The 26558-nt window shown below is 55.5% G+C and overlaps 5 protein-coding genes across 5 annotated transcripts; 3 read left to right on the top strand and 2 right to left on the bottom strand.

Moving 5' to 3' along the window:
* Positions 1-1908: 1908 nt before the first annotated feature.
* On the top strand, positions 1909-4309 carry GMORB2_6429 (long-chain acyl-CoA synthetase; the record flags this gene model as incomplete). The annotated part of the gene is made up of 3 exons (XM_035468399.1): positions 1909-2332; positions 2446-4033; positions 4219-4309. Coding segments are annotated over 3 exons (2103 nt in total), but the record flags the coding sequence as incomplete, so codon positions are not given.
* A 1363-nt stretch (positions 4310-5672) lies between these two features.
* GMORB2_6428 (WD40 repeat) lies at positions 5673-9243 on the top strand (the record flags this gene model as incomplete). The annotated part of the gene is made up of 2 exons (XM_035468398.1): positions 5673-6218; positions 6514-9243. 2 exons carry the CDS (start codon positions 5673-5675, stop codon positions 9241-9243), a joined length of 3276 nt encoding a protein of 1091 aa, XP_035322379.1.
* A 795-nt stretch (positions 9244-10038) lies between these two features.
* On the bottom strand, positions 10039-11142 carry GMORB2_6427 (Mitochondrial carrier protein; the record flags this gene model as incomplete). Its single annotated transcript, XM_035468397.1, has 3 exons — positions 10039-10093; positions 10150-10822; positions 10926-11142. 3 exons carry the CDS (start codon positions 11140-11142, stop codon positions 10039-10041), a joined length of 945 nt encoding a protein of 314 aa, XP_035322378.1.
* Positions 11143-13567: 2425 nt separating this feature from the next.
* Positions 13568-15327, bottom strand: GMORB2_6426 (citrate synthase; the record flags this gene model as incomplete). The annotated part of the gene is made up of 5 exons (XM_035468396.1): positions 13568-13866; positions 13950-14693; positions 14768-14961; positions 15072-15136; positions 15226-15327. The coding sequence occupies 5 exons, from the start codon at positions 15325-15327 to the stop codon at positions 13568-13570; spliced, it is 1404 nt and encodes a 467-aa protein (XP_035322377.1).
* Positions 15328-17390: 2063 nt separating this feature from the next.
* Positions 17391-20125, top strand: GMORB2_6425 (uncharacterized protein; the record flags this gene model as incomplete). The annotated part of the gene is made up of 6 exons (XM_035468395.1): positions 17391-17495; positions 17630-17875; positions 18092-18191; positions 18259-19282; positions 19353-19521; positions 19604-20125. 6 exons carry the CDS (start codon positions 17391-17393, stop codon positions 20123-20125), a joined length of 2166 nt encoding a protein of 721 aa, XP_035322376.1.
* Positions 20126-26558: the final 6433 nt, after the last annotated feature.

The raw sequence follows: 26558 nt of genomic DNA, 5'->3' as shown, positions 1-26558 counted from the left end.
ATGAAACCACTGTACCCATGTCTCTCCAAGAGACGACGACGGTATTGGTCGGCACAGAATCGCACGGTCGCACCCAGATTAGATTGCCCGACAGACCAAGCTCTGCTTAGCAGCTTGGTCCGTACCGAACATCTCGGAATCCAACAAGACTCGGATTAAGAAAGCGCCGCATTCTCGGCATTGCCCCAGGTGAAAACAAGGGGTGGTGCCCTTGCCTTCTATAGGCTGTCAGACTGTCCGACTGCCAATCTCTGCCGGCCACGGGCTTGATCATTCCAAGCTTCTTGTAGGAGAGGCCGGAGATGGATAAGCCCCGCCCCCCCCCCCGGGTATCAATCAGCCTTGCCGTATCCTATGCCCTGCAGGTGCAATGTATGGGAGAAGACGAAGCTGGCGGGGAGCACGAGTACCTGTGCTCTGCACAGGTCAGACTGCCAGGCATCTGAGATGATACAAGATGGACAGGTCAGTTTCCGACTGCCAATATCAGGATTCAACGTTCAACATTACCAGATACATGGGAGAGTGGTGATGATATTCCTCGTCTCAGTACATGCATGCAATCGGCAATCTGTATCTGTACCTCCCCCCCTCCCGAGTCCGAACCGCATGCACCTTCACCTTCACGTGAAGAGCCAGCTCACAGCCAAGTATCGGATCGGGGGCATGGGTGGGTGGTATAACCCCCCCTCTCTCCAGCACTTCGTACTTCGAGTCCTCGATATCCGTAGACGGGCTGCTCTCTAATCATGTCGGTGGCAGCGTGGCAACCCCGCACATTCGGCATGTGCACACATACTAATATGGGGTAGCACGCTGTCGACTCAGCACATGACGCGTTGTATCCGACTAGGCTTCAGATAACGAATGATAGCCGTGATTCCCATACCAGCAGTAGAAGGATCGATATCGCAGACGGAGGTACCACGAGTCCCTCACATCTTTCCCTCCTCACCACCAGGATACGGGACGCATCCTTCAGAATACCGGAATCGTCATATAGGAACAAACAGAGACAAGAAGAAGAGAGAAAGGTGGAGAGGAAGAAAAACCTCCTAAGAAGAAGAGAAAAAAAAAAAAAAAAAAAAAGAGAAAAAGGTGGAGAGGAAAAAAAACCCCCAAAAAAAAAAAAAAAAAAAAAAAAAAAAAAAAAACTGACTGCCGATGACTCGTACAGGGTAGCTGATGTCACCGGGTAACACGACATGATCCCAACAGCCTCTTTCGGCATGTATTACCTGGGGCGCATATGGCACGTATAGCCCGGGGAGCAGCCCACAGCAGCCCACAGCAGCCCACAGCAGCCCACAGCAGCCCGGCGTCATACCATGTAACGATATGTACGGGTACGTTGCGTCGACCTGCACCTGCACCTGTACCTGCCGTACCCTGTACCCGTAGAGCCTGTAGGCGCAGCACCACCAAGCCTCGGCCCACAACCGCAGGCAACTCCACAAGCCCAACTTCAGCTCTCCTGGACCTCGGCGCACCCCAAAAAGGGCCCCCAGAGCAGTCAAGCGGAGCCACCGCTCGTCCCGAGACAGACCAACCCCATCCATTACATTTCCACTCACTGCCTTCCTCTTTTCTCTGCCGGGTCGTTATTAAACTACTACTACCTTACTACTTTGGCACTAGTACTCTGTCCCGAAGCTCTCCCTCCCACGCCATCCTCATCTTCTCCTTGCCTCCTGCCCCTGCATCGGACGAGCCGTACATACGACTCCCCGTCGACAGCCACACTCCCTTCCCCCCTCCTCTCTCAGCCGGAGACGATAGACCGGAGAAGCACTGCGTATAAATCCCGTCCCATCTCCAGCATACAGAGAAGCTCGAACGGCAGAGACGTCCTCGTATACAAGGGAGACACCGACACCACCATCACCGCCACCACGAACCATCACCGCCATGGCCCCCTTCGATCCCTCCTCCGTCATCAGCGACCTCATGCGGCCTCCTCCGCCCGGCCACCCCCACGGCCTGCCCATCCCCGGATCCGAGCGTCCCAACCGCACGGCCGTCTACCGTCACTGGCGGTTCCGCGACCAGCCGCTCCTCACCACCTTCGACCCCGAGGTTCAGACCCTGCACGACCTGTTCGAGTCGTCAGCCCAGAGGTTTGGCAGCTACCGCTGTCTCGGGACCCGCGCCTGGGACCCGGCGGCGCGTAGCTGGAAGGACAGGTACGACTGGCTCTCGTACGCCGAGGTGGCCCAGCGCAGGACCGACCTCGGTGCCGGCATCGTCGAGCTCCACAAGACCATCGGCCACCCCAAGGACAAGTACGGCGTTGGCCTGTGGTCTCTGAACCGTGCCGAGTGGCAGCTGACAGGTACGTCCCTACCGAGGACCCTCATCCTGCCGAGCAGGACCTCCCTCTGCTACTCCGGACGGTGCCGATCACCGCATGCGCGGAAGACTGACCTCTGACGGGACGGCAAACAGACCTCGCCTGCAGCTCCCAATCCCTCTACTCCGTCTCCCTCTACGAGACGCTCGGCCCCGACGCGACCGAGTACATCATCAACCATGCCGAGCTGGCCTGCGTCGTCTGCTCGCTCCCGCACATCCCCACCCTGCTCAAGCTGGCCCCGAAGCTGCCCGGCCTCAAGTTCATCGTCTCCATGGACCCCCTGGACGCCGGCGAGGTGGGCCCCCTGACCAAGTCGGCCGTGCTGAACGACCTGGCGGCCCAGCACGGCATCAAGGTCTACTCCCTCACCCAGGTCGAGGAGATCGGCGCCCGGTCGGGGCGGGGGGCCCGCCCCCCCTCGCGCGACGACATCAGCACCATCAACTACACCTCCGGCACCACCGGCATGCCCAAGGGCGTGGTGCTGACCCACGCGAGCGCCGTGGCGGCCAACTCGGCCTCCCGCCTAGGCGGGACGGTGCTCCCCAAGGACGTCCACATCTCGTACCTGCCGCTGGCGCACATCTACGGCCGCGTCGTCGACAGCGTGGCCCTGTCCGAGGGCGCGGCCATCGGCTACTTCCGCGGCGACGTGCTCGGGCTGGTCGACGACATGAAGATCCTGCAGCCCACCGGCTTCATCTCGGTGCCGCGGCTGTTCAACCGCTTCAACTCGGCCATCCGGGCCGCCACCATCGAGGCCGACGGCTTCAGGGGCGCCCTGTCCCGGCGCGTCATCGAGGCCAAGAAGGCCAGCATGCGGGCGCCGCCGGGCAAGGCGTCCAACAAGCACTTCCTGTACGACCGCATCTGGACGCCCAAGGTGCGCGACGCCGTCGGCCTCAGGCGGGCCCGCGCGCTCATCAGCGGCAGCGCCCAGCTGGACCCGGACGTGCAGGAGTTCCTCATGGCCGCCTTCGCCGTCGAGTTCCACCAGGGCTACGGCCTGACCGAGTCCTTCGCCAACGGCACCATCCAGCTCGAGGGCGACTTCGAGACGGGCAACATCGGCCCGCCCGCCGCCGCCATGGAGGTCTGCCTCGAGTCCGTCACCGAGTTCGAGTACACGGTCGACGACAAGCCCAACCCGCGCGGGGAGCTGCTCATGCGCGGGCCGCCCATCTTCACCGAGTACTACAAGAACCCCGAGGAGACGGCCAAGGCCCTCGAGCCGGACGGCTGGTTCCACACGGGCGACATTGCCGAGATCGACAGCAAGGGTCGCCTGCGCATCATCGACCGCAAGAAGAACGTGCTCAAGCTCAGCCAGGGCGAGTACATCTCGCCCGAGCGCATCGAGAACGTCTTCCTCGGCAACACCCCCATCATCTCGAGCGCCTACGTCCACGGCTCGCCCAAGGAGTCGACCCTCGTCGCCGTCCTGGGCATCGAACCGGAGGGCTTTGCCCCCTTCGCCTCCAAGATCCTCGGCACGCCCGTACCCCAGGCCGACACCGCCGCCCTCACCGCCGCCGCGCAGGACCCCAACGTCCGCGCCGCCGCGCTCAAGGTCCTCGAGGACATCGCCCGTAGCCACAAGTTCAACTCGTTTGAGCGCGTCCGCAACGTGCACCTTGCCGTCGAACCCTTCACCATCGAAAACAACCTCGTCACTCCTACGTATGTCTTCCTCACCTAGCACCCCCGCGACCCTCTATCGTGAGAACTCTTCCACTGCCTGCTCTCCCCTCTTCAACTCTGATGTGAACACCTGCACAGCACTACTACCTACCTACCTTTACCCATCTCACTCCTCTCACTCCTCTCCTCTACACACACACACACACTGACACTAAACCGTATAGTCTCAAGATCAAGCGTCCCCTGGTCGCCAAGGCATTTGACGACGTCATCACCCAGCTGTACAAGGAGCTCGAGTCGCAGACCCCTAGCAAGGGTAAGCTGTGAGGGCGAGATCGTTACGGTCTGTAGGGCGAAGGATAAGAGATGAGACGATAAGGTGCAGGCAGGAGAGGAGGGGTATCGTTGTTCAGCACTATCATCACCAGGTGGTGATTCATCTTATTCTTTCATCATCAACCAAGGCAACGCAAAGCCTCTGGAGAGTGTATTATTTCTTTTAATGTCGTCTCGCAAATTTCTCTCTCTTCTCTTCTCTTCTCTCCTTCTCTTGCTTTCTTCCCTTCCGGTTGTGCGGCAGAGCAGTTGTAGAGCTTGTCTATTATATATACCTATCTAGCTGGGATGGGAATCCAATCTATAGCTGAGCGACCGCTTCCTCATCACGGCTGCACACCAACTCGTCGTAGAGGAACGGCCATCGAACGCAGCGAGTACGGACGACGTGTGAACGACACAATGATCTGGAAGGAGAGCGACCACTCGCGGGGCCGGTATGAACCGTCGAAGCTACAACGCCGCCGAACGAGCATGACGTAAATGGACCCTTAGACCCTATTGTTCTCGATCCGATATACCTGCCATACTTTGACCGTGCATTTCATCCATAGCTTAGGTAAGCGGGACTCGACTACAATAACGTCGGATCCGTCCCTTCTAGCATAGACGACAACCACCAATACGTACACATCAGCTGGCAGACCGCAAGACATACTTAACGCGACGAGCATGCCTCTTCTTGTGTGACGATACCGGTCGATCGAGCCATAACGTCATCGAGACCTCCGAAGATGGGGTCTTGACCTGCAACTCTGCGAATGCGGCACCCCGGAATATCGAACGGTTCATCTGAGCGGACATCGATGTGTGCCGTTCACAATGACGAGATACTTGCACCCTTTAAGAGTCCATGGGACTTGATAAGTTGGAGACCTCCCCCCCCCCCCCCCCCCCAAAAAAAAAAAAAAAAAAAAAAGACGAAATATTGACGATGGAAGAGGGAAGATGAGTAGCAGAGTGATCCTTTCCTATATTCGCTCCTATATTAGAGATCAGCCTAGCGTCTCTAAGAATTCTAAAATAGCTATCTCTTGAGAGGAATCGGAACGACAGTTCGTCCGGAGAAAGGAGAGCCTATTAAGCCAGTGACTAACTCGACTAATGAAGCGGAGCCCCACATAATTTTCTAAAGAGAGCCGCCCTTCACGAAACACATAACGCCTCTAATTAACGAAAGATTCTAATTATACTCGTATGCAACCAACTGCTGGACTAACGACCAACGCGGACGCGTCTCCCTTCCGCGCGTCTCGCGAACAAGGCCCGGCCCATGCTACATAGCTCACGGCAGGAGCGGGTGCGAGACGATGCTCCTGGTCCTCCCCCTCCCTCCGCCGCCATGAGCAACGCCGCCATCGCCTCCACCACCATTCTCGTCCCCGAAGTCATCGACCTGACACTCCTCGACTCACCACTCCACCCGCACGCCGCCACCAAGCCACTGCTAGCGTCGAGGGCGCCGCCGGCGACGGCAGCAGCCAGACCTGCTGCTATCCTACCATGGCCGTCACCACCGTCGGCGCCGCGGCGACGGCACGAATCCGGGAACGAGCATGCTGACCGTGCTGCCCAGAAACCGCCCCCCAGCAAGAGGAGACGCGTCGACGGCGGCGTCTTAAGCACTAGCGGCGGGAACGGAAACGCCGGCGCGAAAGACGTGAACGGCATGTACGGCGTCGAGAACACGGTCTCGGGAATCAGCCATGTCAAGAGCAAGGTTCTCAACGCCAAGGTTGCCGGTGCCGCCTCTGCGCGAAAGGAGCCGCCAAGGCCCCGTCGACCGTATAAGGATTGCTTGACGGCTCAGGTGCTCCCCCACGTGGTCAGGGAGGTGTACGCGCTGTCGCCTGTGACTGCGTACCGGCTCGACGAGCTTGCTCAGGATGTATGGACAGAGACTTCCGTTCTGTTTGCTCTGTTTGCCTTTTGGCTGACCGGTTATCCAAGGTTATCGTACGGATCGCCCAGGCGTCATACGTTCGCTGTCGCCATGATGAGACGCGCGGTTACTTGACCGCGCAGGATGAGACGTACCTCTCCGCAGAGGTTAAGACCTTGGTCAAGGAACTCTCTCGGGATACTGTTGGCCCCCCCCCCCCCCCCTTTTTTTTTTTTTTCTTTCTTTCCCCCCTTTGTATCTAGGCTCTGAAAATCTGTTCTAACATGTTTTGCTTATATAGAAATACAAAGTTACTGCTGGTGTCAAGTCGGACACACAGGAGGATCTCAGGCCGGAGCCAATGATCACGGCGACGACTGCGAGCCTGACTATGAGTGCGCCGGAAGTAGAAGAAAAAGAGGGGCGTAAGGATGAGCTGAGCAGACAAGTCAACGGGTCCGAGAACCTCTGGTTCAAAAGAGGTCCACGACCCTACATCATGGCCCAGGAGCGGGAGCACATCCGCAGGGGCGTGTCGCGGCTCAAACGTGCTCCGGCCAAGGCCATACAGCAACCAGTCGTGTACCACGTCGACTTTACGTCGGACGAAGTCACCCAGATTGTCACGTATCTCAACAAGCTGCACCGATACGATCGGCCGCGCACGCTGGACGCGCTACGCCTCTACGTGCGAGAGAATGCGCCCGTCTCCGTCATCGTGGGCGACCAGGTCCCCGGTCGTACTAGCGAAGATATTCGCAAGTTCTGCTCCGATATACTGGCTGGCAGGGCGTCGTACCCTGATAGGCTGCGCGTCCTCTCGTTCGGACCGGAGGAGCAGGGGAACGAACGGCCGGCCGGTGGTGAGTCGGACGGAGACATTGAGTATCGGCAGGGGCCGCGCGTGTCCGCGCTCCTCCTCGCCCGGGAGCTGGAAGGCAACCGGGGGTTCGGACGCATGCGGGGCTACGAGAACTTTCAGAACGAATTCCCCCGGAGCCTGGAGGACGACCTAGGTATCGTAGCCGAGTTCACCAACTGCGCCGGTGACGTCTCCACCATATCCTGGGTGTCGGGCGGCGACATCGTCTGCGGCACCACGACGCATTCGGACAGCCACAACCAGCAGTACAACAAGCCTGGGAATCTGCTGCTCGGGTCTCTAGCGTGCGGGAGGCTCCAGGCGTACCCCGACCACCGCATACCCCGGCCGCTGGTGGAGAAGGGGGAGAACTCGACCGAGGCCATGCGCCAGAGTCAGGACAGGTGGCTATACTCTTCGGTCGTGTCGTCCGACTACGACCCTGTCCACAAGCGCATCTATACGTCGAGCTTTGACGGCACCGTCAAGGTTTGGACGGTCGAGGATGACGACGACGATGATCCGGGCGGTGACGTCTCCCCCAAGAAGCCTAGCGGTAAGCACATGGTGCTCCTGGCCACGTGGAAGCACGACGGTAATGTCAACTTCGTCGTCGCCGCCAAGGACGGGTCGGGCCGTGTCGCATCGGCGGCAGACACGCCCACGCAGGCCGTCCGCATCTACACGGTGAACCCGGACAACATCGCCGAGAGCCCGTACGAGGCCCTGTCGTGCTCGCGCAAAGACGCCGACGGCACGGACACGTGGGCATACCAGCCGGCAGCGCTGCGGTGGGGCCTGGCGCCGGGGACGCAGCACATGCTGGCGGTGGGCTACTCGCCGCGCAGCGCGAGCGGAGACGACCTGGACATACCGGAGGAGAAGCGGGATTCTGGAGAGATCGTGTTGTGGGACGCCGACGCGCGGCGCCGGATCGCCATAGCGAATGTGACGACGGCTAACGTGTTCGAGATCGCATGGCACCCGACGCTGCCGCGCTTCATCTGCGCGACGTCGCCGTGCGGCAACATGATGGAGCACGGGACGCAGACGCAGATCCACGAGTTCCGGCAGGACCGGGGGCGGCAGGACCCGCCGGCCTTCACTGTGTACCAGTCGCTCGACTGCGCGGCCAAGGACGTCAACGAGCTGACTTACGTGCCCAACTCGGCGTGGCACGCGTACGTGACGGCGGCGTGCACCGACGGCAGAGTGTACGTGTGGGACACAGCTCAGCCCGACGCCCCGCTGCACGTGCTGCAGCACGGCTCCTCGCTCGACGGCTTCGACAAGGACCGCGAGGACCGCGACACGGGCGTCAAGTTCACCGCCTGGGGCGCCAGCCTAGACAGACTGTACACGGGCTCTAGCGACGGCGTAGTCAAGGTGTGGAACGTGCGCCACGCGCGGCGCCCCCTGGTCAGGACCCTGCTCGAGGCCCCGGCCCCGATCTCCAGCGGCGCCTTCTCCCCCGACCTGTCGCGGCTGGCCATCGGCGACGCCACCGGCCGCGTCTTCATCCTCTCCACCAACAGGGCCGACGAGCCGGCATCGCACCGTCTCGCCGTACCCGGCCCCCCCGCGCCCCCGGGCGTGCCGCACCACCGCGTCAGCCGTCGACGTCGACGTCGACCCGTCCCCTTCACGCCCCACCGGGAACCCGACCCGCCACCCCCACTCCCCGGCGCCGCGGCAGGCGATCTCGGCGACCCGGACAGCATAGCCGTCTACGCGAGGGACACGTACCTCTCACCCCGCCGCCTCGTCCCCACGGGCAACCCGGTCGTAGGCATGGTCCAGGGTCCCAACTACGCCTCCACGGGACTCTACTGCCGCGAGGCCCACGAGGACGACGACCCGGCCCGTCCGCTCCTGTCGCACTGGGATCGCATGCAGCGTCGCAGCGTCATGGCAGACAGGGGTCCCGGACGTCGTGCCATGCGGAGGTTGCGTCCCCAACAGCAGCAGCAGCAGCAGCAGGATGTACGTGAGCGAGAGCGAGAGCGTGAGCGTGCAGAGCAGCACTCGAGGAATATGTCGAAGGACTTTTCAACGCGTGACATGGCGCCTGACGATGTTGCCGAGCTGGTGCGTGAGGGGGCCATGCTCTCCCTTGACGGGGAAGAGGAGTGGGCCTTTGATACCGCTGACGACTGGGACGAGGCGTGACGTGGCTGTTCAAGGAACGAGTAGTTTCTTTTTTTTTTCCCCTGGTCCAGGAAACAGAGGAGTCATTATAGTGATGTCTCCCACGATGGAACGAGTCCGTCACCGTCTCTGTGTACAAATACAATGTAATTGTTAGCATAAGTCATTTCGTTTCTTCCATCCCCCCCCTAACGTCATCCAATCACCATGATTTCTTCACCAGCCGTTTTTTTTTCTTCCATTCCCCCCCAAAAAAAATCTTTTCAACGAGTTCATGACCATGAGATTTTTCTATTAAACTTATTTGCTTCTATTTCGTTGTAAAAAAAAAAAGAGCTTCTATATTATTGACTGCTTTTCTTTTTGTGCTTCCGTTTCTCGCCATGTTTCGTATAAAGAATCCGATTCCGCATCTAAACATCCTGTCCCCGAGTAAGAAAAGGAGTTATCCTTGTAGAAAGCTTTGGCCCAAAAAAATAAAAGTAGAAAAAAAAAGAAGATAAAAAAGGCTTGACACCCAGAAATTACACAAACATTATAACGATTAATATTCGTCCCAGCGAAAAATAACAAGATTAGAAGAGAGCATGGGGATGAGTCAAGGCAGAGAGGGAAAGAAAACGCTAATACACAGGTTGTAGGGAGATCAGGTTGCTGTAGTGTGTGTGTGCGCGCCTCTGCATCATGGGTCGTGTCTTGTGTGTGTATGTGTGATGTTGCCAAGATTCGTCTCCCTCCCCCCCCCCCTCCACGAGTATGCAACGATTTCTCATCGCGTTAGTGCAAAGGGGAGGAAGGAGACGGGAAGGGCGCCGATTAGTGCTTAGCGGAAACTTCGTCGCCAGTCAACTTTTCGACGTACGTCTTGGCACTGGCAGGGGATTAGCAAAGAGAAGAGAAGAGAGGAGAGGAGAGGAGGAGGCTTACATGTCACCAATGGCAACCATGCAGACAGTCTGCCAGACACCGAGACCGATGCGGGGGGCGACGCCACGGTAGAGACCCTGGATGCCGTTGTTGGAGTAGATGTACTTGAAGGTGTTGCCGACCGTCATCTTCTTGGGACGGTTGGGGTCCTCCTTCTTGCTCTGCATCTCGACGCGGATGACCTCGATGGGCTGGTTCCAGGCACTGAGGCCGCCACCGATGGCCGAGGCGACCACCTTCTCAGCGGCGCCGAGCTTCTCGTTGTGCTCCTTGCCCGTCGCCTTGCGGATCCAGCTCTCGGCGAGACGGCTGAGACCGAAGCGGCTGCCCCAATTGGTCATCTGGCGGATGGCGACAGCGTTGACACCCTTGTTGATACCACGGATACCTTCCTTGCGGTAGATGTCCATAAAGGTGGCAAAGGTGGAGGCGGGCACGACGCCGGCGGCGGCCTGCTTGTGCTTGGTGATCTCAACCGTCTTCATGCAGGTGCAGAAGCCCATGGTGGCGTAAGCCTGAGCCACACCGCCCGTGATGCCGCCCAGGATGCCACTGCCGAAATCGTTGGCGCCCGCGGCGCGGGCGTAGTACTCGGCCTCGGACGCGACGAAAAGGAGCACGGCACCCTTGGTGGAAGCTTCGATCCAGGCCCAGGGGATGAGGCCCTGGTAGACTTGAGCATCGGACGACAGGTGTCAGTACGGGGAATGCAGGAGCGGCGACAGGGAGATAGCGGGAGGGTGCGGAGGGCAGCGGATGCTTACAGCCAAGAACACCACCTCGGGACCAGATACGTCCCAAGGCAGAGGCGAACCCGTCACCACGGTGAGCAGCCATGGTGGTCTTGACGACCTCGAGGGGCTGACCCAGGGTGGTCACCTCAAACATGTTGAGACCGGCACCCAGGAGCAAGTTCGAGAACTTAACGGGCTTCTTCTCGAGCTTCTGGCTTCCACCAGCAGCAGCGGCGGGGGTAGCGGCGGTAGGTGACATGGCAATATAGGGTTCGACTGCTGAAAAGGGGCCCTGACCAAGGGAAGAGGGTGCTTCGTCGCGTTTGAGGGGGGAGGGTTGGAAAAGATGTTCCGAGGTTTTGGAAAAGTTTGGAGTACTGGGGAGCGAAGAGTCGGCGATGGACTATGTCTGCGTCTGCGTATGCTGTACGATGCTGATTGAGAGGGATGAAAGAGGGAAGGGAAAGAGAAGGGACAGAGATGGGGGAGCTTGGTGCTCCTAGGGTTCTTAGCACAGGTACTCGTACTAGTAAGAAAGCGGGAGCTTCAACAAACGGCCGAATTGATGCCTCAGTTGGGGGGTTTTTTGGCGGTGGCTCACCGGGTTCATGGGGAGGGGGGGGCTTAAGGGGGGTGGGGGAACAGTTTTTAGTGGTGACTCGGCTACTACATAAGCTGCATCCACTGTACGGGTAGCTTGAGAGGTTCCAAGGTGCGCTGGCATCTGGGCCGAGGGATGTTGATGTCTCTCTCTCCTACTTGCGCGATGTCAGCTGCTGATACAGCTTTGCATGTACTCGTACAAGTAAGCACGGCCACTGTCAGACGTGTACATGTACCTTTCTCTCCTCATATGGGCCAAGCGATTTGCATGTGCTTGAAGATGAAGCCTACATATACAGGAACTCGCTCATAATTAGACAGTGGAGCGCTGACTAAGTACAGCTTTTACACACGTCTATTATCAGAAACCTACGGCCAAGTACATGAACGTTCATAGACGTAAAGCTGTAAGATGATGATGATGAAAGAGGAAGCTAAGAGGACGTGGAGAAGGAGAAAGTCAGTCTTACCTAGTAATACGTTACGTTACCTACAAGAGTATCGTCTGCTTACGACCACATGCGCATGTAATACTTGTACATGTATCCGTGAGACAGGAGAGAGAAGACAAAATTGTCGTACAGACACGGCACAGCGTCATGATTATATAACACCTAGATCCAATCACAGCGACTACACCGACCACTCCACTCCACGGTCCTTGGCCTGCCCCGGGCGGCCACAAGTAGGATATTCCAGAGCCTCAGGCACCTTTTTTTTTTTTTTTTTTTTTTTTCATAGGCCAGGGGCAAAGCTTTGGGGTCACCTACTCGTACAGGTACAGCTGTACCTCTCAACACACGACGCGATTGTTGAGTTCTACACAACCTGAGGTTACCACTTTTCTCGGTATTTTACTGACAATTACCTAATGCAGCCCCCCCCCCCCCTTTGGTGGAACAGAGCGCTCAAGTTATATGAATGCAAGACCCTTTTTTGCTTGGCAATCTGCTTTGGTCTTGCTTTTGTTTTTTTGTGTGTGTGTGCTTGTATCGTGACAGCTATTCCTACGAGCTGCTGTATTTCATACTATATCCAAAATCGTAGGACAGACCAGCAAAGATAGCCCACACCTTCTCCAGACTGGAGTTGGACCACGCACCTTGAAAACCCGCATTCTTACATGGGGGAGGAGGGTCGGCGGCCCCACGCTGACAATCACCCGTTAGTAATACGCGTCCTCTCACATGCTGTCCACCCCCCGGTTTCTTCCCCTCCCCCCCCCCCCCTTCCAGACTATCTATCAGCTTGTTAACCGACCGGCAACCGAACAAGACAACAACAGCGTACCCAACCTCTCACCTATCATGGCGTCACGCTGCAGACCCCTTGTTTTTCTCGACTTACTACTTTGAGAAGTGTAAATAAATCCTTGCTTAATTCCTCTGGAGACCTCGGAGGCCGATGTCTTTCTCCGAATCTATTCACTCTTTTCTTCCCCTTTTCAAATTCCCCCATCCTTTTTATTTATTTATTCTTCTCCCCCCGCAGCATCCGCGCCATTTCCCCGCGTGCACCCCACTCGTGATCATGCGGAGAAGCCTGGAAAGATGGACCAGCATGGATTCATTACCCCGTGCTCATTCTCCGTATCGCGTAGTTCTCGAGCGATGTGACCATGTTCGAATGTGGCTTGTCTGCCATGTTGGGCTTGCTCGGGCCGGTACAGTCTGGCCTCGAAGCCCCCGCCCCCGTGTCCCCGGATTGCGGAGTAAGTACAAGTGTTTGGTGGAGAGAAGAGAGGCCCAAGCTGTCTAGACGTAGGCATCCAGCACCCCGTTCAAAGAGGGAGAACCAAGAGATTGAACAGAGAGAAATCAGCCAGGAGCGGGACCCTCCTATCCGTTTTTCATCATGTAGGGTGAAATGTACCCATGTGTACAACTGTCAACAACTGCTACTACGACAACTACTCCCTCTCGTACTGTACAATAAAGCTTAGCCTCCCTGAGGCTTTTGCCCTACCTAATATGTTCCTTCCCTTCCCCCTCCCCCCGAGGTCGGCTTTTCGTTTCCCGCCAAGAGGGGATGTGTTCCTTGTCCACATCGTCCCAAGAGATACGCCTGTTGAAATTTACTTTTTACAGCTTCTTGACGAGTTCGGCCCACTTTTCGGTGGAGAAGGACTTGGGACGCTCGATGGGGGCACCGTAGGCGCGGTCAATGATGAGCTGAGGAAGGACACCGATAGCGCGGGAGACGCCGAATAGGACGGTGTAGAAGTTGCCCTCGGTCAGGCCGTAGTGCTGGAGGAGGACGCCAGAGTGGGCGTCGACGTTGGGGTAAGGGTTCTTCGTCTTGCCGTGCTCGGTCAGGACACCCGGGGCGATCTTGTAAACCTGGCTGACCAGCTGGAACATGGGGTCGTTGGGCATCTTCTCTGCGTGGGAGTTAGCGGCTGTCACTTGCAGGTCGGGAGGAGGGATAGCAGGCGTGTAGGCGAGGATGAGGGGAGCAACGTACCCTGAGCAAACTTGCGCTGGGCCATGTAGCGGGGGTCAGTCTTGCGGAGGACGGCGTGGCCGTAACCGGGGACGACGCGGCCGCTGTTGAGGGTCGACCACAGGTAGTCCTTGATGTTCTGGTCGCTGAGGTTGTCACCGACAGACTTCTTCATCTCGGTGAGCCAGCCGAGGACCTCCTGGTTGGCAAGACCGTGGAGCGGACCGGCAAGACCGTTGAGACCGGCAGCCAGGGAGAGGAAGGGGGAGGAGAGGGCGCTGCCGACCAGATGGGTGGTGTGGGCGCTGACGTTGCCACCCTCGTGGTCAGTGTGGATGGTCAGGTAGAGACGCATGAGCTCGACGAAGTCGGCGTTGTCACCGAAGCCGAGCTGGTTGGCAAAGTTGAACGAGTAGTCCTTGTCCTTCTGGATGGGCGCAACCTTTCCGCCCTTGAAGACGTTCTGGTAGATGCGCGAGGCAATGTTGGGCAGCTTGGCAATGAGGTCCATGGAGTCCTCGTAGGTGTAGGTCCAGTAGTCCTTCTTGTTGATGCCCTTGGCGTAGGCCTTGGCGAACGAAGACGTGTGCTCGAGAGCGGTGACGGCCAGCGAGAACTGGGCCATGGGGTGGAGGTCGGTAGGGCAGTGGTCGATGAGCTCCTCGACGAACTTGGGGATGTCGGAGCGAGCCGCCCACTCAGCCGAGAGGTCGCGGACCTGCTGCTCGGTGGGGACCTCGCCGGTCAGGAGAAGCCAGAAGAGACCTGGATAGCGCACACACGTCAGCATGGACGTCGGAGACGCGGCCAGATGCAGGGGGCAGGCTACTGGGTCTTACCCTCGGGGAGAGGCTCCTTGCCACCGGGAGCCTTGGGGAGAAGCTCCTGGCACTCGGGGATGGTCTTGCCACGGAAACGGATACCCTCCTCAGAGTCGAGGACGGAACCCTCCCAGACCAGGGCCTTGATGCCACGAGCACCACCGTAGACCTGGTCCAGCGTCACCTGGTCGACAATCTTGGAGCCATGCTCCCTGCGGTCGCCTGTTGTCAGCAGCTATATCGAAGGAAGGGGAGGGGAATTCGCGCGGCATTGGAGCCAGCCATGGAGGGAGGGCGAGGAGGGAGGGTTGGTGGAACGTACTTGCGCAGAGCCTTGACCTGCTCAATCTTCTCGGGGAGGGTCTCGGCGAAACGTTCCTTGAGGGTCTGTGACGCGCTCGGGTCAGCTCCGAATTCGGCGGGTAGAGGGAAGCAATTGGGGAGCACAGCCTGGCACGGGGGTCGGTGAAGCTTACCTGGGTCTTAGCGGAGTAGCAGCGGACCGTGTTGAAGGCGGTGGCCCGGCTGATGGAGGAGGCCCGGAGGGCAGAGCTGCTGAGGCGCGCGACGGAGGCCATTGTCGCAGAGGAAGATGATCTGGATAGGGCTTCACTGGGGAGAGATGAGGAGGGACGGGGAAGGATATGAGGAGTAGGACGAGAAGAAGAAGTGGAGGAGGACGGGGAAGAGGCTAAGTATTAAGAAATTAAAAAGACGCAAGCTCGAGAGGAGGGAAAGGAAAAAAAAAAAGGTCGGCCGGATGGGCGGGCAGCCTCTCGGGTTGAGACAGCGACTACGGCTTATTAGGGTACGTACCAGGGTGGCAGAAAAAAAAAAGAGAGAGGGAGAGAGCCAGGGGGGCTTTAGCACGGAGTAGTATCCTGCATGACGTTTCCCCGAGGGCGTTGGGGCCTATCATAGCGCTAATTTACAGCGCCAGCAATCACCACCCCCGCCCCCCTTGGCACCCACCTCCCACGGCTACTACTACTCTTTTTTTGCTTAGATAAATAAAAAAGCCCCAACGATGCATACGTTTCCTCCGCTTTCGGCTGTGTTCTCGGCATTGTCCTGCTACCGTACTGGTCGCTGAGATGACCGTTTGTTCTCTACTCTTGCTGCGTTTTGCTGCCTATAAGTCGTGGGTGCCTCTCACCATTACGTGGTTATGGAGACAGTCCTGTGATAGCACTGGTCAGTCTCCTCCAAAATCTAACCCACACCTGACCAACAAAAGTAACGAGGGCTTGGGTTTATTGCTCCCCATAATAATATACCCGAGTGGTACCCGGACTGACTAATAGACGCTCTCTGAGAGACTCGGCACAATCTGGGGTGAAGGGCCTCCCCACGCCCCGGGGGCAGGGCTGGCCCGGATGGGACCAGTACGGGTGAGAAGGATTCTGCGAGAAGAGGAAGCACATGAAGCGTGGGAAAAGAGCGCGTAGACGTCCTCAGTCTGTCCCTATGTTGCTATGGGCTGCATTCTGAATCGAATGGCACATTGTAGGACCCCCGGGGTCTGACATTGGGGCCAGAGGGTTCGTAATACGGAGGCAGAAAGGTGGTGGTGGGTGGTATCCTGGGTGCAGATACCGTTGTACGTGTACATGTAATGGCATCCCCGCCGTCTGTACGAGTACGAGGACTTTGTGCGGAGTAAGTAATAATACGTAACTACGCACTGTTATGGCGCTGTCGCTGTGTGCTAATAGCACTTGTATTACTAAGGAGCATCGCTGCGCGCACAGTGGTTGAGTGCAGTCTGTAGTCCCGGTGACCCAATAAATGGTCCAGTGCGTGTGCGCTGTAACAACGCAAACGAGTAGGTGCGAAGACGGCTACTGTACGGTGTGCCTCCTTCTGAATTGTTATTGGGTCGAGATCAGCTGAGACGCGTCGTCGGCTAAACCATGGGACTGTCCGCCCTCTGCTGCATTTTTTTTTTTTCATTTGCCCCCTGCGCCTGCCTTCGCTCCAATTTCTCCAGCCTCTTTCCGTTACGCTACTTTTGCCTATTCTCTCTCCTCTTTCCACCATTCTATTTCTCTTTCATCATCAACTTCTTCTTCTTCAACACCACCACCGCCACCGCAACTATCTCGCATGCCTTGCGACGCGGCAGACTCGACCTATCGAATTTAGCGTCTGTCCTCTGCTCATTCGTATCGCCGACCTCTGAAAGAAGAAGCGGGATCCGAGACTCGCGTGACCGTGGTATCGTACTGTGACGCAAGCACTCAGTAGACGCCGAGGGTTTTTTTCTCGCTCTCCCAACTCTATCTTTTACGCGACAAACATACAAGGCTTGTGAGAACCACCAACAAGCTCGATCCCAGGCGGCAATAGCGTTGCATTTTTATGCAGCTTCGCGACCCTGTAATCAGCCCCTTCAAGTTTTTTCTTTCCTGCTCCGCCAGACGTGTGTTGTAAAGCACCGCACATCGTGCGAAGCGCTCGACGCGCTCTGAACAGTCGCGCCCAAGGAGGAGTCTTCTTTCTTCCTTCTTCTAGTCGTGCCAACAAACCTCAATATCGCGTCGCGCATATCGTATATTAGACATTACTGTGCCGGGGCAAACCGTATTATCTCACGACCTTGGTCGATAGAAACCGTCTAGGGAGGTATCATACCATCATCATGGCATCCGCGGTAACCGATCTGGAGGCTGGCCTGCAGGCCATGCTTAACCTCAAGCCTCCTGGTGTATCCGGGTCTCGCATCTCCAGTCTGACAACTCTCTGCGTCGAAAACATTCAGGCATGTCACACCTATTAATGCGTATTGGCCATTCACGGCCGTCCTCGTCATATATCCATCCACGCTCCTTCTCACGTACCTATCCCGCTAACCATGGTTGTGCTCTCTACTACTTGCAGTCCGAGTCTGTACTCATCCAGAAGATTTATACCCACTTCAAGAAGACGCCTGGAACGCACAAGTTGGGGGTTCTATACGTCGTAGACTCTGTAACCCGCAAGTGGCTCGAGCAGGCAAAGTCGCAGGGTCAGGCAGTAAACGGCTCGGCCCCGGATGGCACATACGCTGCTGGCGTCCACAGAGTGACCGAACTGATGCCTGTACTGATGAATGACATTCTTCAGACCTGCCCCGAAGAACAAAAGGTACGCACTTGATGACCTCGGGCACACGGGCTCTCCTCGTCTTGTAGAGCCTAGACGGACCCGAAGACGAAGCGGACCTGCATGTTCCACCGTCCATCTCTATCCTCCCCTCTCCTTCCCTCACACCCATCTCACAGTACCACTGATAGCGATGCCTGCAACGCCCAACTGGCCATCGCATACGCATGTACACGTACTCACACTCGGCTTCTGTAGGAGAAAATAAGGAAGCTGCTTGACATCTGGGAGAAGGGCCAGACCTTCCCCCCTTCCATGGTGGAGTCATTCCGCGAGAAACTGCAGAGTGCACCTCAAAGTAGGCAACCTTGTCACCTGGCCGTCTGCCTGGCCGTATGAATGTAGCTGACTCGTTATACCTCTAGCAGAGACCACGACGACACCCCCCGGCACCCCTCCTCCCGGCCTGGCGGCTTCTATGCAAGGCCCTGTGCCTGCATCTGCACCTGCATATGTCCCCGCTCAGGCCTCGGGCCCGACTCCGGCGGCCCAGGACAGCCAGTCGATCCTGAATGCCCTGGCCAACCTTGCGCGCCAGAGCACGTCGAGCACGCCTACGCCTGGAGCTCCGGGTGCTCCGGCCCCTCCGGCACCGGCGGGGCCGCCGTACAGCGTGCCTCCTGTGGTCGGGCTGCCGCAGCCGATGCCCTCGGCCGCGTCGCAGCCGCCCCTGCCGACGGCCTCGTACCTGCCCGTCTCGCAGCCTGCTCCGGGTCTCCCGTTCTCCCTTAGCCAACTTCTCAGCCAGGCCGCCACGCCTAGTGCTGCCACTCCTCCTCCGCCCGCTCCTGCTCCCGCGTATCCCCCCAACCCTCCTCAATTCGCTGGCGCCGGTGCCGCTGCACCGGGCGGGATGGGGCTGGATCCGCAGCAGCAGCAGCAGCTGCTTCTTGTCAAGGCATTTGCCGACCAGGGCATCCCCATTGACAAAATCCCCGCCCTGCTCCAGGGACTGAGCGCTACCGGCGCAGTCCCCGGCGCGCAGCCCCCTACCGGCCCGGCCCCTCTCCCGCAGGCGTCGTACCCTGCGTGGGGAGGCGCCCAGGGTAGCCGCCTAGATGAGGCGCGTGACTGGAGAGCAGGCTACAACGGAGCAGGCAACAACTCCCCCGGCCACCACGGACGGTCGAGGTCTAGGTCGCCGGACCGTGGCTGGAACGGTAGGGGATCTCCCCGTGGCGGTGGCCGCGACAGGCTAGACTATGGCCGCAACACGCCGCCTCGCGGTCGTGACGGTGGCCGTCGCGGAGCCGAATATAGGAACCGTAGCCCGGGCCGTCGCCGTGGCCAGAGCCCTCCCCCTGCTGAGAAGTGGACGGAGCACGACCCTACCCTGCCCTCCGGGTCCATCAAGGTCCTGAGCCGAACGCTCTTCGTCGGTGGTGTGACGTAAGTGCCGACCTCTGTAGGATGGTGAAGCGACGGGAACGGGACCAGGAAGGCTAACACATGGACGTAGATGCTCCGAGGCCGAACTGCGCAACATCTTCAGCCGCTACGGTACCGTGCAGACGTGCATCGTCAACAAGGATAAGCGCCATGCGTTTGTCAAGATGCTCACGCGCGCCGACGCCGAGAGTGCCAAGCTTGGCACCGAGGACAACCGGAATCTGGAGGTTGCCCTTCGTGTACGTAACCCCCCGACACACCCGGATACGTGCGTTTCTTTTCTTCCTCGGACAGCCCATGCTAACTGTTCTTGTCATCCAGACCCGTTGGGGAGTCGGCTACGGGCCCAGGGACTGCAGCGATTACGCCACGGGCGTCAGCATCATCCCCATCTCGCGCCTGACGGAGGCGGACCGCAAGTGGATGCTCACGGCGCCCCAGGGTGGCAGCGGTGGCAAGCCCCTCGTGACGGGCCTCGTGGTCGAGGAGCCCGACATCGAGATCGGTGCGGGCGTCTCGTCCAAGGCCATCAGCCGTCGCATGCAGACGGACAAGGGTGGGGCCCACGGGCCCAAGTCTACGCGCAACCGCGGCCGCGACTCCGGTGACGACGGGTATCGCGGAGGATCCGCTGACGACTACGGAAACAACGGCGGCAACAGCGGCGGAAACCACCGTGGTCGCGATGGCGGCGGTGTTGCCGGTCAGGCAGGGCAGGCGGGACAGGCGGGACAGGCGGGAGCGTTCCCGTTTGGCATCGGTACCCTGCCAAACGGCATGCCGAATTTCCCTTCCGGGTTCTCGTTTCCCGATCCGGGTGCCGGTCAGGGCAAGTGGGCTTAGTCGGGTCTGAGGGTTGATAGGAAGATTGTGCTGCTTTTTTTTCTTTCTCCTCTTCTCCCGTCGTCTCTGGCATATATAACAATAGCAGTGAAGCTGACGATGGAGGAGGGTAAAATGGTGGATGGCATCGTGGACGGCGTTTGACGTGTTTGGCTACGTATCTCGAGTGGACTCTTCATCTTTCTCTCTTCTCTTTTTTTTTTTTCCCTTTCTTTCTTCTCTTCTTAAATCACTCTAGACTTTTCTCTCCTCTGTGCCTTCTGTGCCTTGTATGTCTTCCCGCCGCAGTGTCTGATGTTCAGCAACATCTTTTTTTTTTCCTTATCTGCTACTCCGTTCCCGTTTCCTTTCATGAGTTCTTTTCCACGGTGTGTCCTTGTACGATGCCATCCCGCTTTCTCTCCAATGCCATCCTCCAACATGTCCTTTGAAAAGGAAGATCACAATGTCCTCTTGGAGGAATTCAGTCCAAGCACACCAGTGTAGATTCCACAAGTCCTTGTGGCTTTTCATATCCCATCGGTCTTCTTTTTTTTTCCTCGTGCATCACCTTTCCTTGTCTCTTTTTTTTAAATAAGATATAAAAAAATAAAGAATAAAAATAATAAAATTTTTAAAAGTGAGTATCTTTCCTGCTCGACGACATGTACATCTCCTCGATCGCATGTACTTCTTTCTGAATGGCAAGTACCATTCTATCTGATGCTATCAGATAGACTATCCCCTCCCCCCCCCCCCTTCTCCCAATTCCTCGTCGCGAAGTGACTGCGCATATGGGGGGGGGGGGGGGGGGGGGGTATCTCCAAGAAAGACTTGCCACGTTTAATGTCTCTCCAACTCCATCTCCATCTCCATCTCCATCTCTCTCTCTCTCTCTCTCTCTCTCTCTCTGACATAGTTTCTACATGATATCACATAGACGCACAGCCGATCACTCTGTGTCCATCTGCCGAGTACGTTTCTCCCCAAGCCACCATGCAAGATTAGAAATAAAAATAACTATAAATATCCAGTAAATTCAATATGGAGATGTATATATAAGAATAAAAAGATGGGGAAATGGCAATGAAGATGAAGATGATACAGATGAATAATAAAGAGAAAAATTAAATATATATAAAAAAAAGACAAGATCGACGTTGAGAGCTTCTTGGCAATGTCCATCTCCCTGCAGTCTGCACCTCGCCACGGGCTCTCTGTCTCTCTTGACCTTGTCTAAATCCATCATGCCGTGTATGAAAGGCTCTCCCTCGCCCACATGGACTTGCCCTTCTTCTTTTCTAAATTTATCCTTTTACCTTATTCTTAATTCTAATAAAAAATAAAATAAAACCATGTTGTCTCTCTATTGTGGCGCCCTCCTCCCCCCCCCCCACTGATGATCATAAGTCGGTAATAGAAGAACCATGAGAAGGAGGAGATGATGCAAATGCCGTCATTGGTGAAGGGCTAAGACTTGCTGCGCAAGACCAGACCCGATACATGGATCGTCGCACACTTGCGCCCCCCCTCTGCCCCCTTCCCCCTCCCCCTTCCCTTTTGCTAGGAGAAGAGTGATCGACGGGACCGAGAGACCAGGAGAGAGAGAGGGGGGGGGGCCGGGGGGTCATCACGTATGGACACATGCATATACAGGAAAGAAAAAAAGAAAAAACTTAACAAGGTTGTTGTTATTTTAAGAGAAACAAGCTTATCAAAAGTTCGTTCACTGGGAAAAAAAAAAAAAAAAAAAAAAAAAAAAAAAAANTTATTTTAAGAGAAACAAGCTTATCAAAAGTTCGTTCACTGGGAAAAAAAAAAAAAAAAAAAAAAAAAAAAAAAAAAACATGGGGGGGGGGGGATGGACTCTATCTTCCTTTCTTTTCTTTTCTCTTCCTCTTTCATCATCTTTCTTTCCTTGAGCGAGGCTGGGGTCTTGGTGAGACAGCAGCACACCCGGTTTTTCCCAATGACTGATGACGCGTTCTTGACGTGTACGATGATGATGATGTGACGATGATCCGAGGGATGCTCTCCGGTGGAGGAGAGACAGACGTGGCTTACCCTATATCTGAGATGGGTGGCGAGGTAGAGAGAAGAGTCGATGGACGTGCAGTGATGCCTGCTGGGCTGTGCCATCGACCGGCTTTCTTCTCCGTCTTTTCTTCTGCTGTTTCCTCTTGGCCTGTCCTGTCCTCTCTTCCGCTGTTTTTTTTTTTTTTTTTTTTTTTTTTCGCGTCAATTCTATTGTTAGATATCACGATGCTATCTTTTTTGGAGAGAGAGAGAGAGAGATCTGATTCACTGTCGTTGTGTATGGGGAGGCTGAACACGATACGTCGCGGGACTTAGCAGCAGCAGTACAGGTTACATGGTGCGACCTCTGCCATCTCCTGACGTGAATGGTGAAGTATAGCGAAGACCAATCAATGCTGACCCGTACGAGATGATGCGTTGCAAGATTCATCAATCGAAGTAATACCTGCACCGCGTATTAATCAATACGTCGTACAGCAACGTGGGGACTGACAAAATGAGATTGTGCATGCGCTCTAGGGGAGCTAATATCAATACTACTCACCACTCACTACACTCGGCCTACGCTACCACACGGATACGGAGGGAGTATGGATCGGTATTCCATCATGTACGGGACCGCGACTGTACCGGATACACATCAATCTACCCTGGCCTACCTGCTACGGAGTAGAGGAGTAAACACTGTATCGTGTGCTGACGAGACTTGATCCGTACGAGAGTGTACGGATATATCGTCGACATCATCTGCCTGGCCTACTCGCCGAGTACGTACACAATGCAAAATTGTCGTCGGACACCAGGGGGGGGGGGGGAGGTAGAGATGGGTCTGACTACTTTAGTAGTAGACGATGGAATCAGTTGAGATATATTGACGGGGACGGGTGGTAAGGGGGAAGGAATAATGGCGCGAGTTATCACTACGGAGCTAGAACAGTACAGTACCATGCAAGTCTCTCTACTCAACACAAGCCGATGAAGCGTGGGACCTTCTTGGCCAGAGCTAGAAAGGGCTGGATTCTGCCAAGGGAAAATGAAGAATGTATATTTTTTTTTCATTTTTTTTTCAAAATTAAAAAAAAAAGAATTAAAAAAAAAGAGGAAGTTCAAATAAAAACAAGAACCGTACGGGAGAGGGAAAACAAAACAGAGGGATATGTCGAGTTCTAGTCCCTACCATACGTCGTAGTACCGTGATGATTTACCCCGGCTGAAACGTGACCCCGTGTATCACGTCGTTTTACCTAAACAAAGTCCCCCCGATGGCGATAGGGTCGCATCACATAGCCTGCAGAGAGGCCAGGGTCGTCCTTCTCTCCCCTCCCTTCTCCTTCTTCTTCTCGTAAGAGGGAGACAGGAGAAGCCGGCAGATGAAGAGTCTCCTACGACGTCGGATCCGGGAAGAAGGGGGACCAGGGACTCGCTCTGGCAAGCACGGTACCGAATTCGTCTCACCACCCATGCGAGAGCAAACCAGTTCTGCTCGTCGTGGTCCATCATCACTACCCCCGTAGTCCGAGAGGCGGAGAGAGAGGACAGACGGGAAGGTATCAGCCAATATCGGAGTTGGGACGGATCAATCTCTTCTTCTTCGTCTTCACATCCACGTCTACCTTGGTCGTCTAGAGAAACGCAGACGATATATATGCATATATATATATATATATATATATATATATATATATATATATATATGTGTGTGTGTGTGTGTGTGTGTGTGTGTGTACATATAGATTATAATCTGTATATATAAACGAGACGGACAAGGCGGATCTGTCAGGGTCGGTGCTGGCACAGATATGTACGGGATGGGGTGCGATACGATGAATGTGCAGAGAGGTGATGGACTGTCCGTCACTGCTAGTGTCCCTGCGAGTTCACCTACGGATGAGAGAGCAAGACACTGCAGGTACTGCAATATACGAGGGGCACTATCATCACTTCATCACTTACCGCTCCATCGTAATAATGCTGCAGACGAATACTACCGCTACCGGTAATGATACTACCGGTAACGGTCACCACACAAGATCCTGGTCGGGATCGGAACAGAGAGACCTCGCCAATTCGTCGCGGTATTACATGGCAAAAAAAAAAAAAAAAAAAAAGTTCTGGTGCCGAACCCCGATGCCGAGTTGGTCGGAACCCGATGCGCGCCCCCCCCCCCCCCCCCCCCCTCCCCCTTGTTCTGCGCTGTCGCCGGTTGACGGGAGAAGCTTACAAGTGACGAGAGATTGGACCATCACGCCCCCCCCTCTTCCCCATCGCATGTGGTAATATCACTCAGCAGCAGTCCGGTTTTCTTCTTCCTCTCTTTTTTTCTCCCTCTCTCTCTACCTGTACGTGTTGCTCGGTACCTCGTGCCGAGAATGGTCTGTACATGCATCTCGAGTACCGGTAGATTATCATATCCTCGGATGCTACGAACAGCAGAGTTGCAGAGGCTAGGCGGAAAGCCCTAGGGGTCCTCTCGCGTATGCAGGACCTGACACACACGGGGAAACAAGACGGGCAAGGCCAAGACCTGGAAGAGTGGAAGGGGAGGCAGAAGCGCTGTCAGGTTTATTCACGGATACGGCTACTGTCCCTCATTGCTACTCGTGCGTACTGATACTACCCGTACATGATATATGGAGTATCCAAAACTATAAAATAAGATAAAATAGAAAAGCGTTATGTGATGGGAAGGGATTTTGGAAGAGAGGGGGGGGGGGAGAGAGAGAGAGAAAAGGGGGTGGAACTGTGATAGAGTGGCCATTAGCGATTCAGGTCATGGTGAGCTAAGCACAATTCGTATGAATCCCGACGGCGCCAGAGAAGAAAAAGAAAAAGAAAAAAAAGGCCTCACTCATAGGCCATTCGCATGACATATACCTCGGTACCGGACTCGGCAACCGTCAGTCTTTTTTTTTTTTTTTCCTTTTTTTCTCTCTTTTTTCTTCCCTTTTATTCCCCCCCCAATATATACTTTTTTTTTTCTTCTTCTGATTTTCCAAATTTCCCAATCCTCTTCTCCTTCATGCTGGACAAACTTCTGACCGCGAGAGAAGCAATGCATGGCAAGAGAAAGCGACAAAAGAAGAAGAAAATACAAACCTAGATAAAGATGGAAGAGGAAGAATCATGCTACTATTAAGAATCATAATAATAAACAAGACAAGAAACTACCCTTCTCTCTTCTACGACAACATCGGACGGGGAGACTTTTTTTCTTCTTCTCTTTCGACCAACAGGAAAAAGGCCTCTCACCCCCTCCTTCAGCTTCTCTCCCCCAGATTGAGGGGGGAGCGGACCGCGGAATCAGGGCAGGCAAAAAAAAAAAAAAAAAAAAAAAAAAAAAAAAAAAAGTGTTCAGGATTAGCCGCCATTGGATGGAAGAGAGGGGGGGGGTTGTGTGGGTCAAGACCCCCAAGTCTAAAAACACAGAGCGAGAGAGAGAGGGCGACAAGCAAGTAGAAGAAAGTGAATATGAGAGTGTATGAGAGAGAGAGAGAGAGAGAGGAGCAAGAGAGAGTGAGTGTGTGGTGTACTCGTAAGTGTGTGAAAGAAGTGGATTTGGTGGATCTGTTGCTGGCTTTCGTCTGGACCGAACCATGACGGGTCAGGACTATCAGTCGTCGTCGCTTCTTTCTATCCTCTCTCCCTCTCTCCACCCCCACGGTCACGCTGATCTTTGGACACTTTTTTTTTTTTTTCTGGGTACTCTTTTTTCTTTTCTTTGTTCTCTTTGTTCTCTTCTCTCCACGTCCCCCCCCCTCTCACTCATTCACTCATTTACTCATTTTCTCATTTTCTCATTCACTTACCCTCTGTCCATATCCAATTGGCTGCGCTTACCTTTTGGGAACACGCGAGTGACGTATGTCGTAATCATACGGACTAGTTTCCTTCTTTTTTTTTTTCCCTCGGTCAATCATCGGGATTGGCCTTGCCTTCACGGGCTCTACGAGTACGACCGTGGTCAATTTGATAAGACCTGACAAATTTGATACGTGGCCTCGACAACTTGACATATACAGCTCAATAGACTAGAAGAAGAAGAAAGAAGAAGAAAGAAGAAAAAGAAAAGAAGGAAAGAAAGAAAAGAACCCTGTGATGATTCACTATCATTACTCGTTGCCATCAACAGACAAAACAACTCAACCTACCCTGATACATGTACTGCACTTTCCTATCTACTCTCTCTTTTTTTATTTATTAAATTTTTATTTTTTTTTAGCTTTTCGGCCCGGTCAGAAGCAAGTTTTTTTCTTAGCCCACCACCCCATTCTCTATCTCTCTCTCTCTCCCCCTCTCTTCCTCTCTGTGTGCGTGGGTGTGTGGGTAACTCTGTTCCTTCCGTAACTTTTTAGTACGCGCACTTGTCAGTTAGTCACTCACACGGTCGAGTAGAGAGGATGGGGAGGGGGGGGGGGGG

Source organism: Geosmithia morbida (assembly GCF_012550715.1).
Source record: "Geosmithia morbida isolate 1262 chromosome Unknown scaffold_5, whole genome shotgun sequence".
In the NCBI taxonomy this organism is placed as follows: Eukaryota; Fungi; Ascomycota; class Sordariomycetes; order Hypocreales; family Bionectriaceae; genus Geosmithia; species Geosmithia morbida.
Note: the sequence above shows the minus strand (reverse complement) of the source record. Positions and strands in the feature narration are given on the sequence as shown.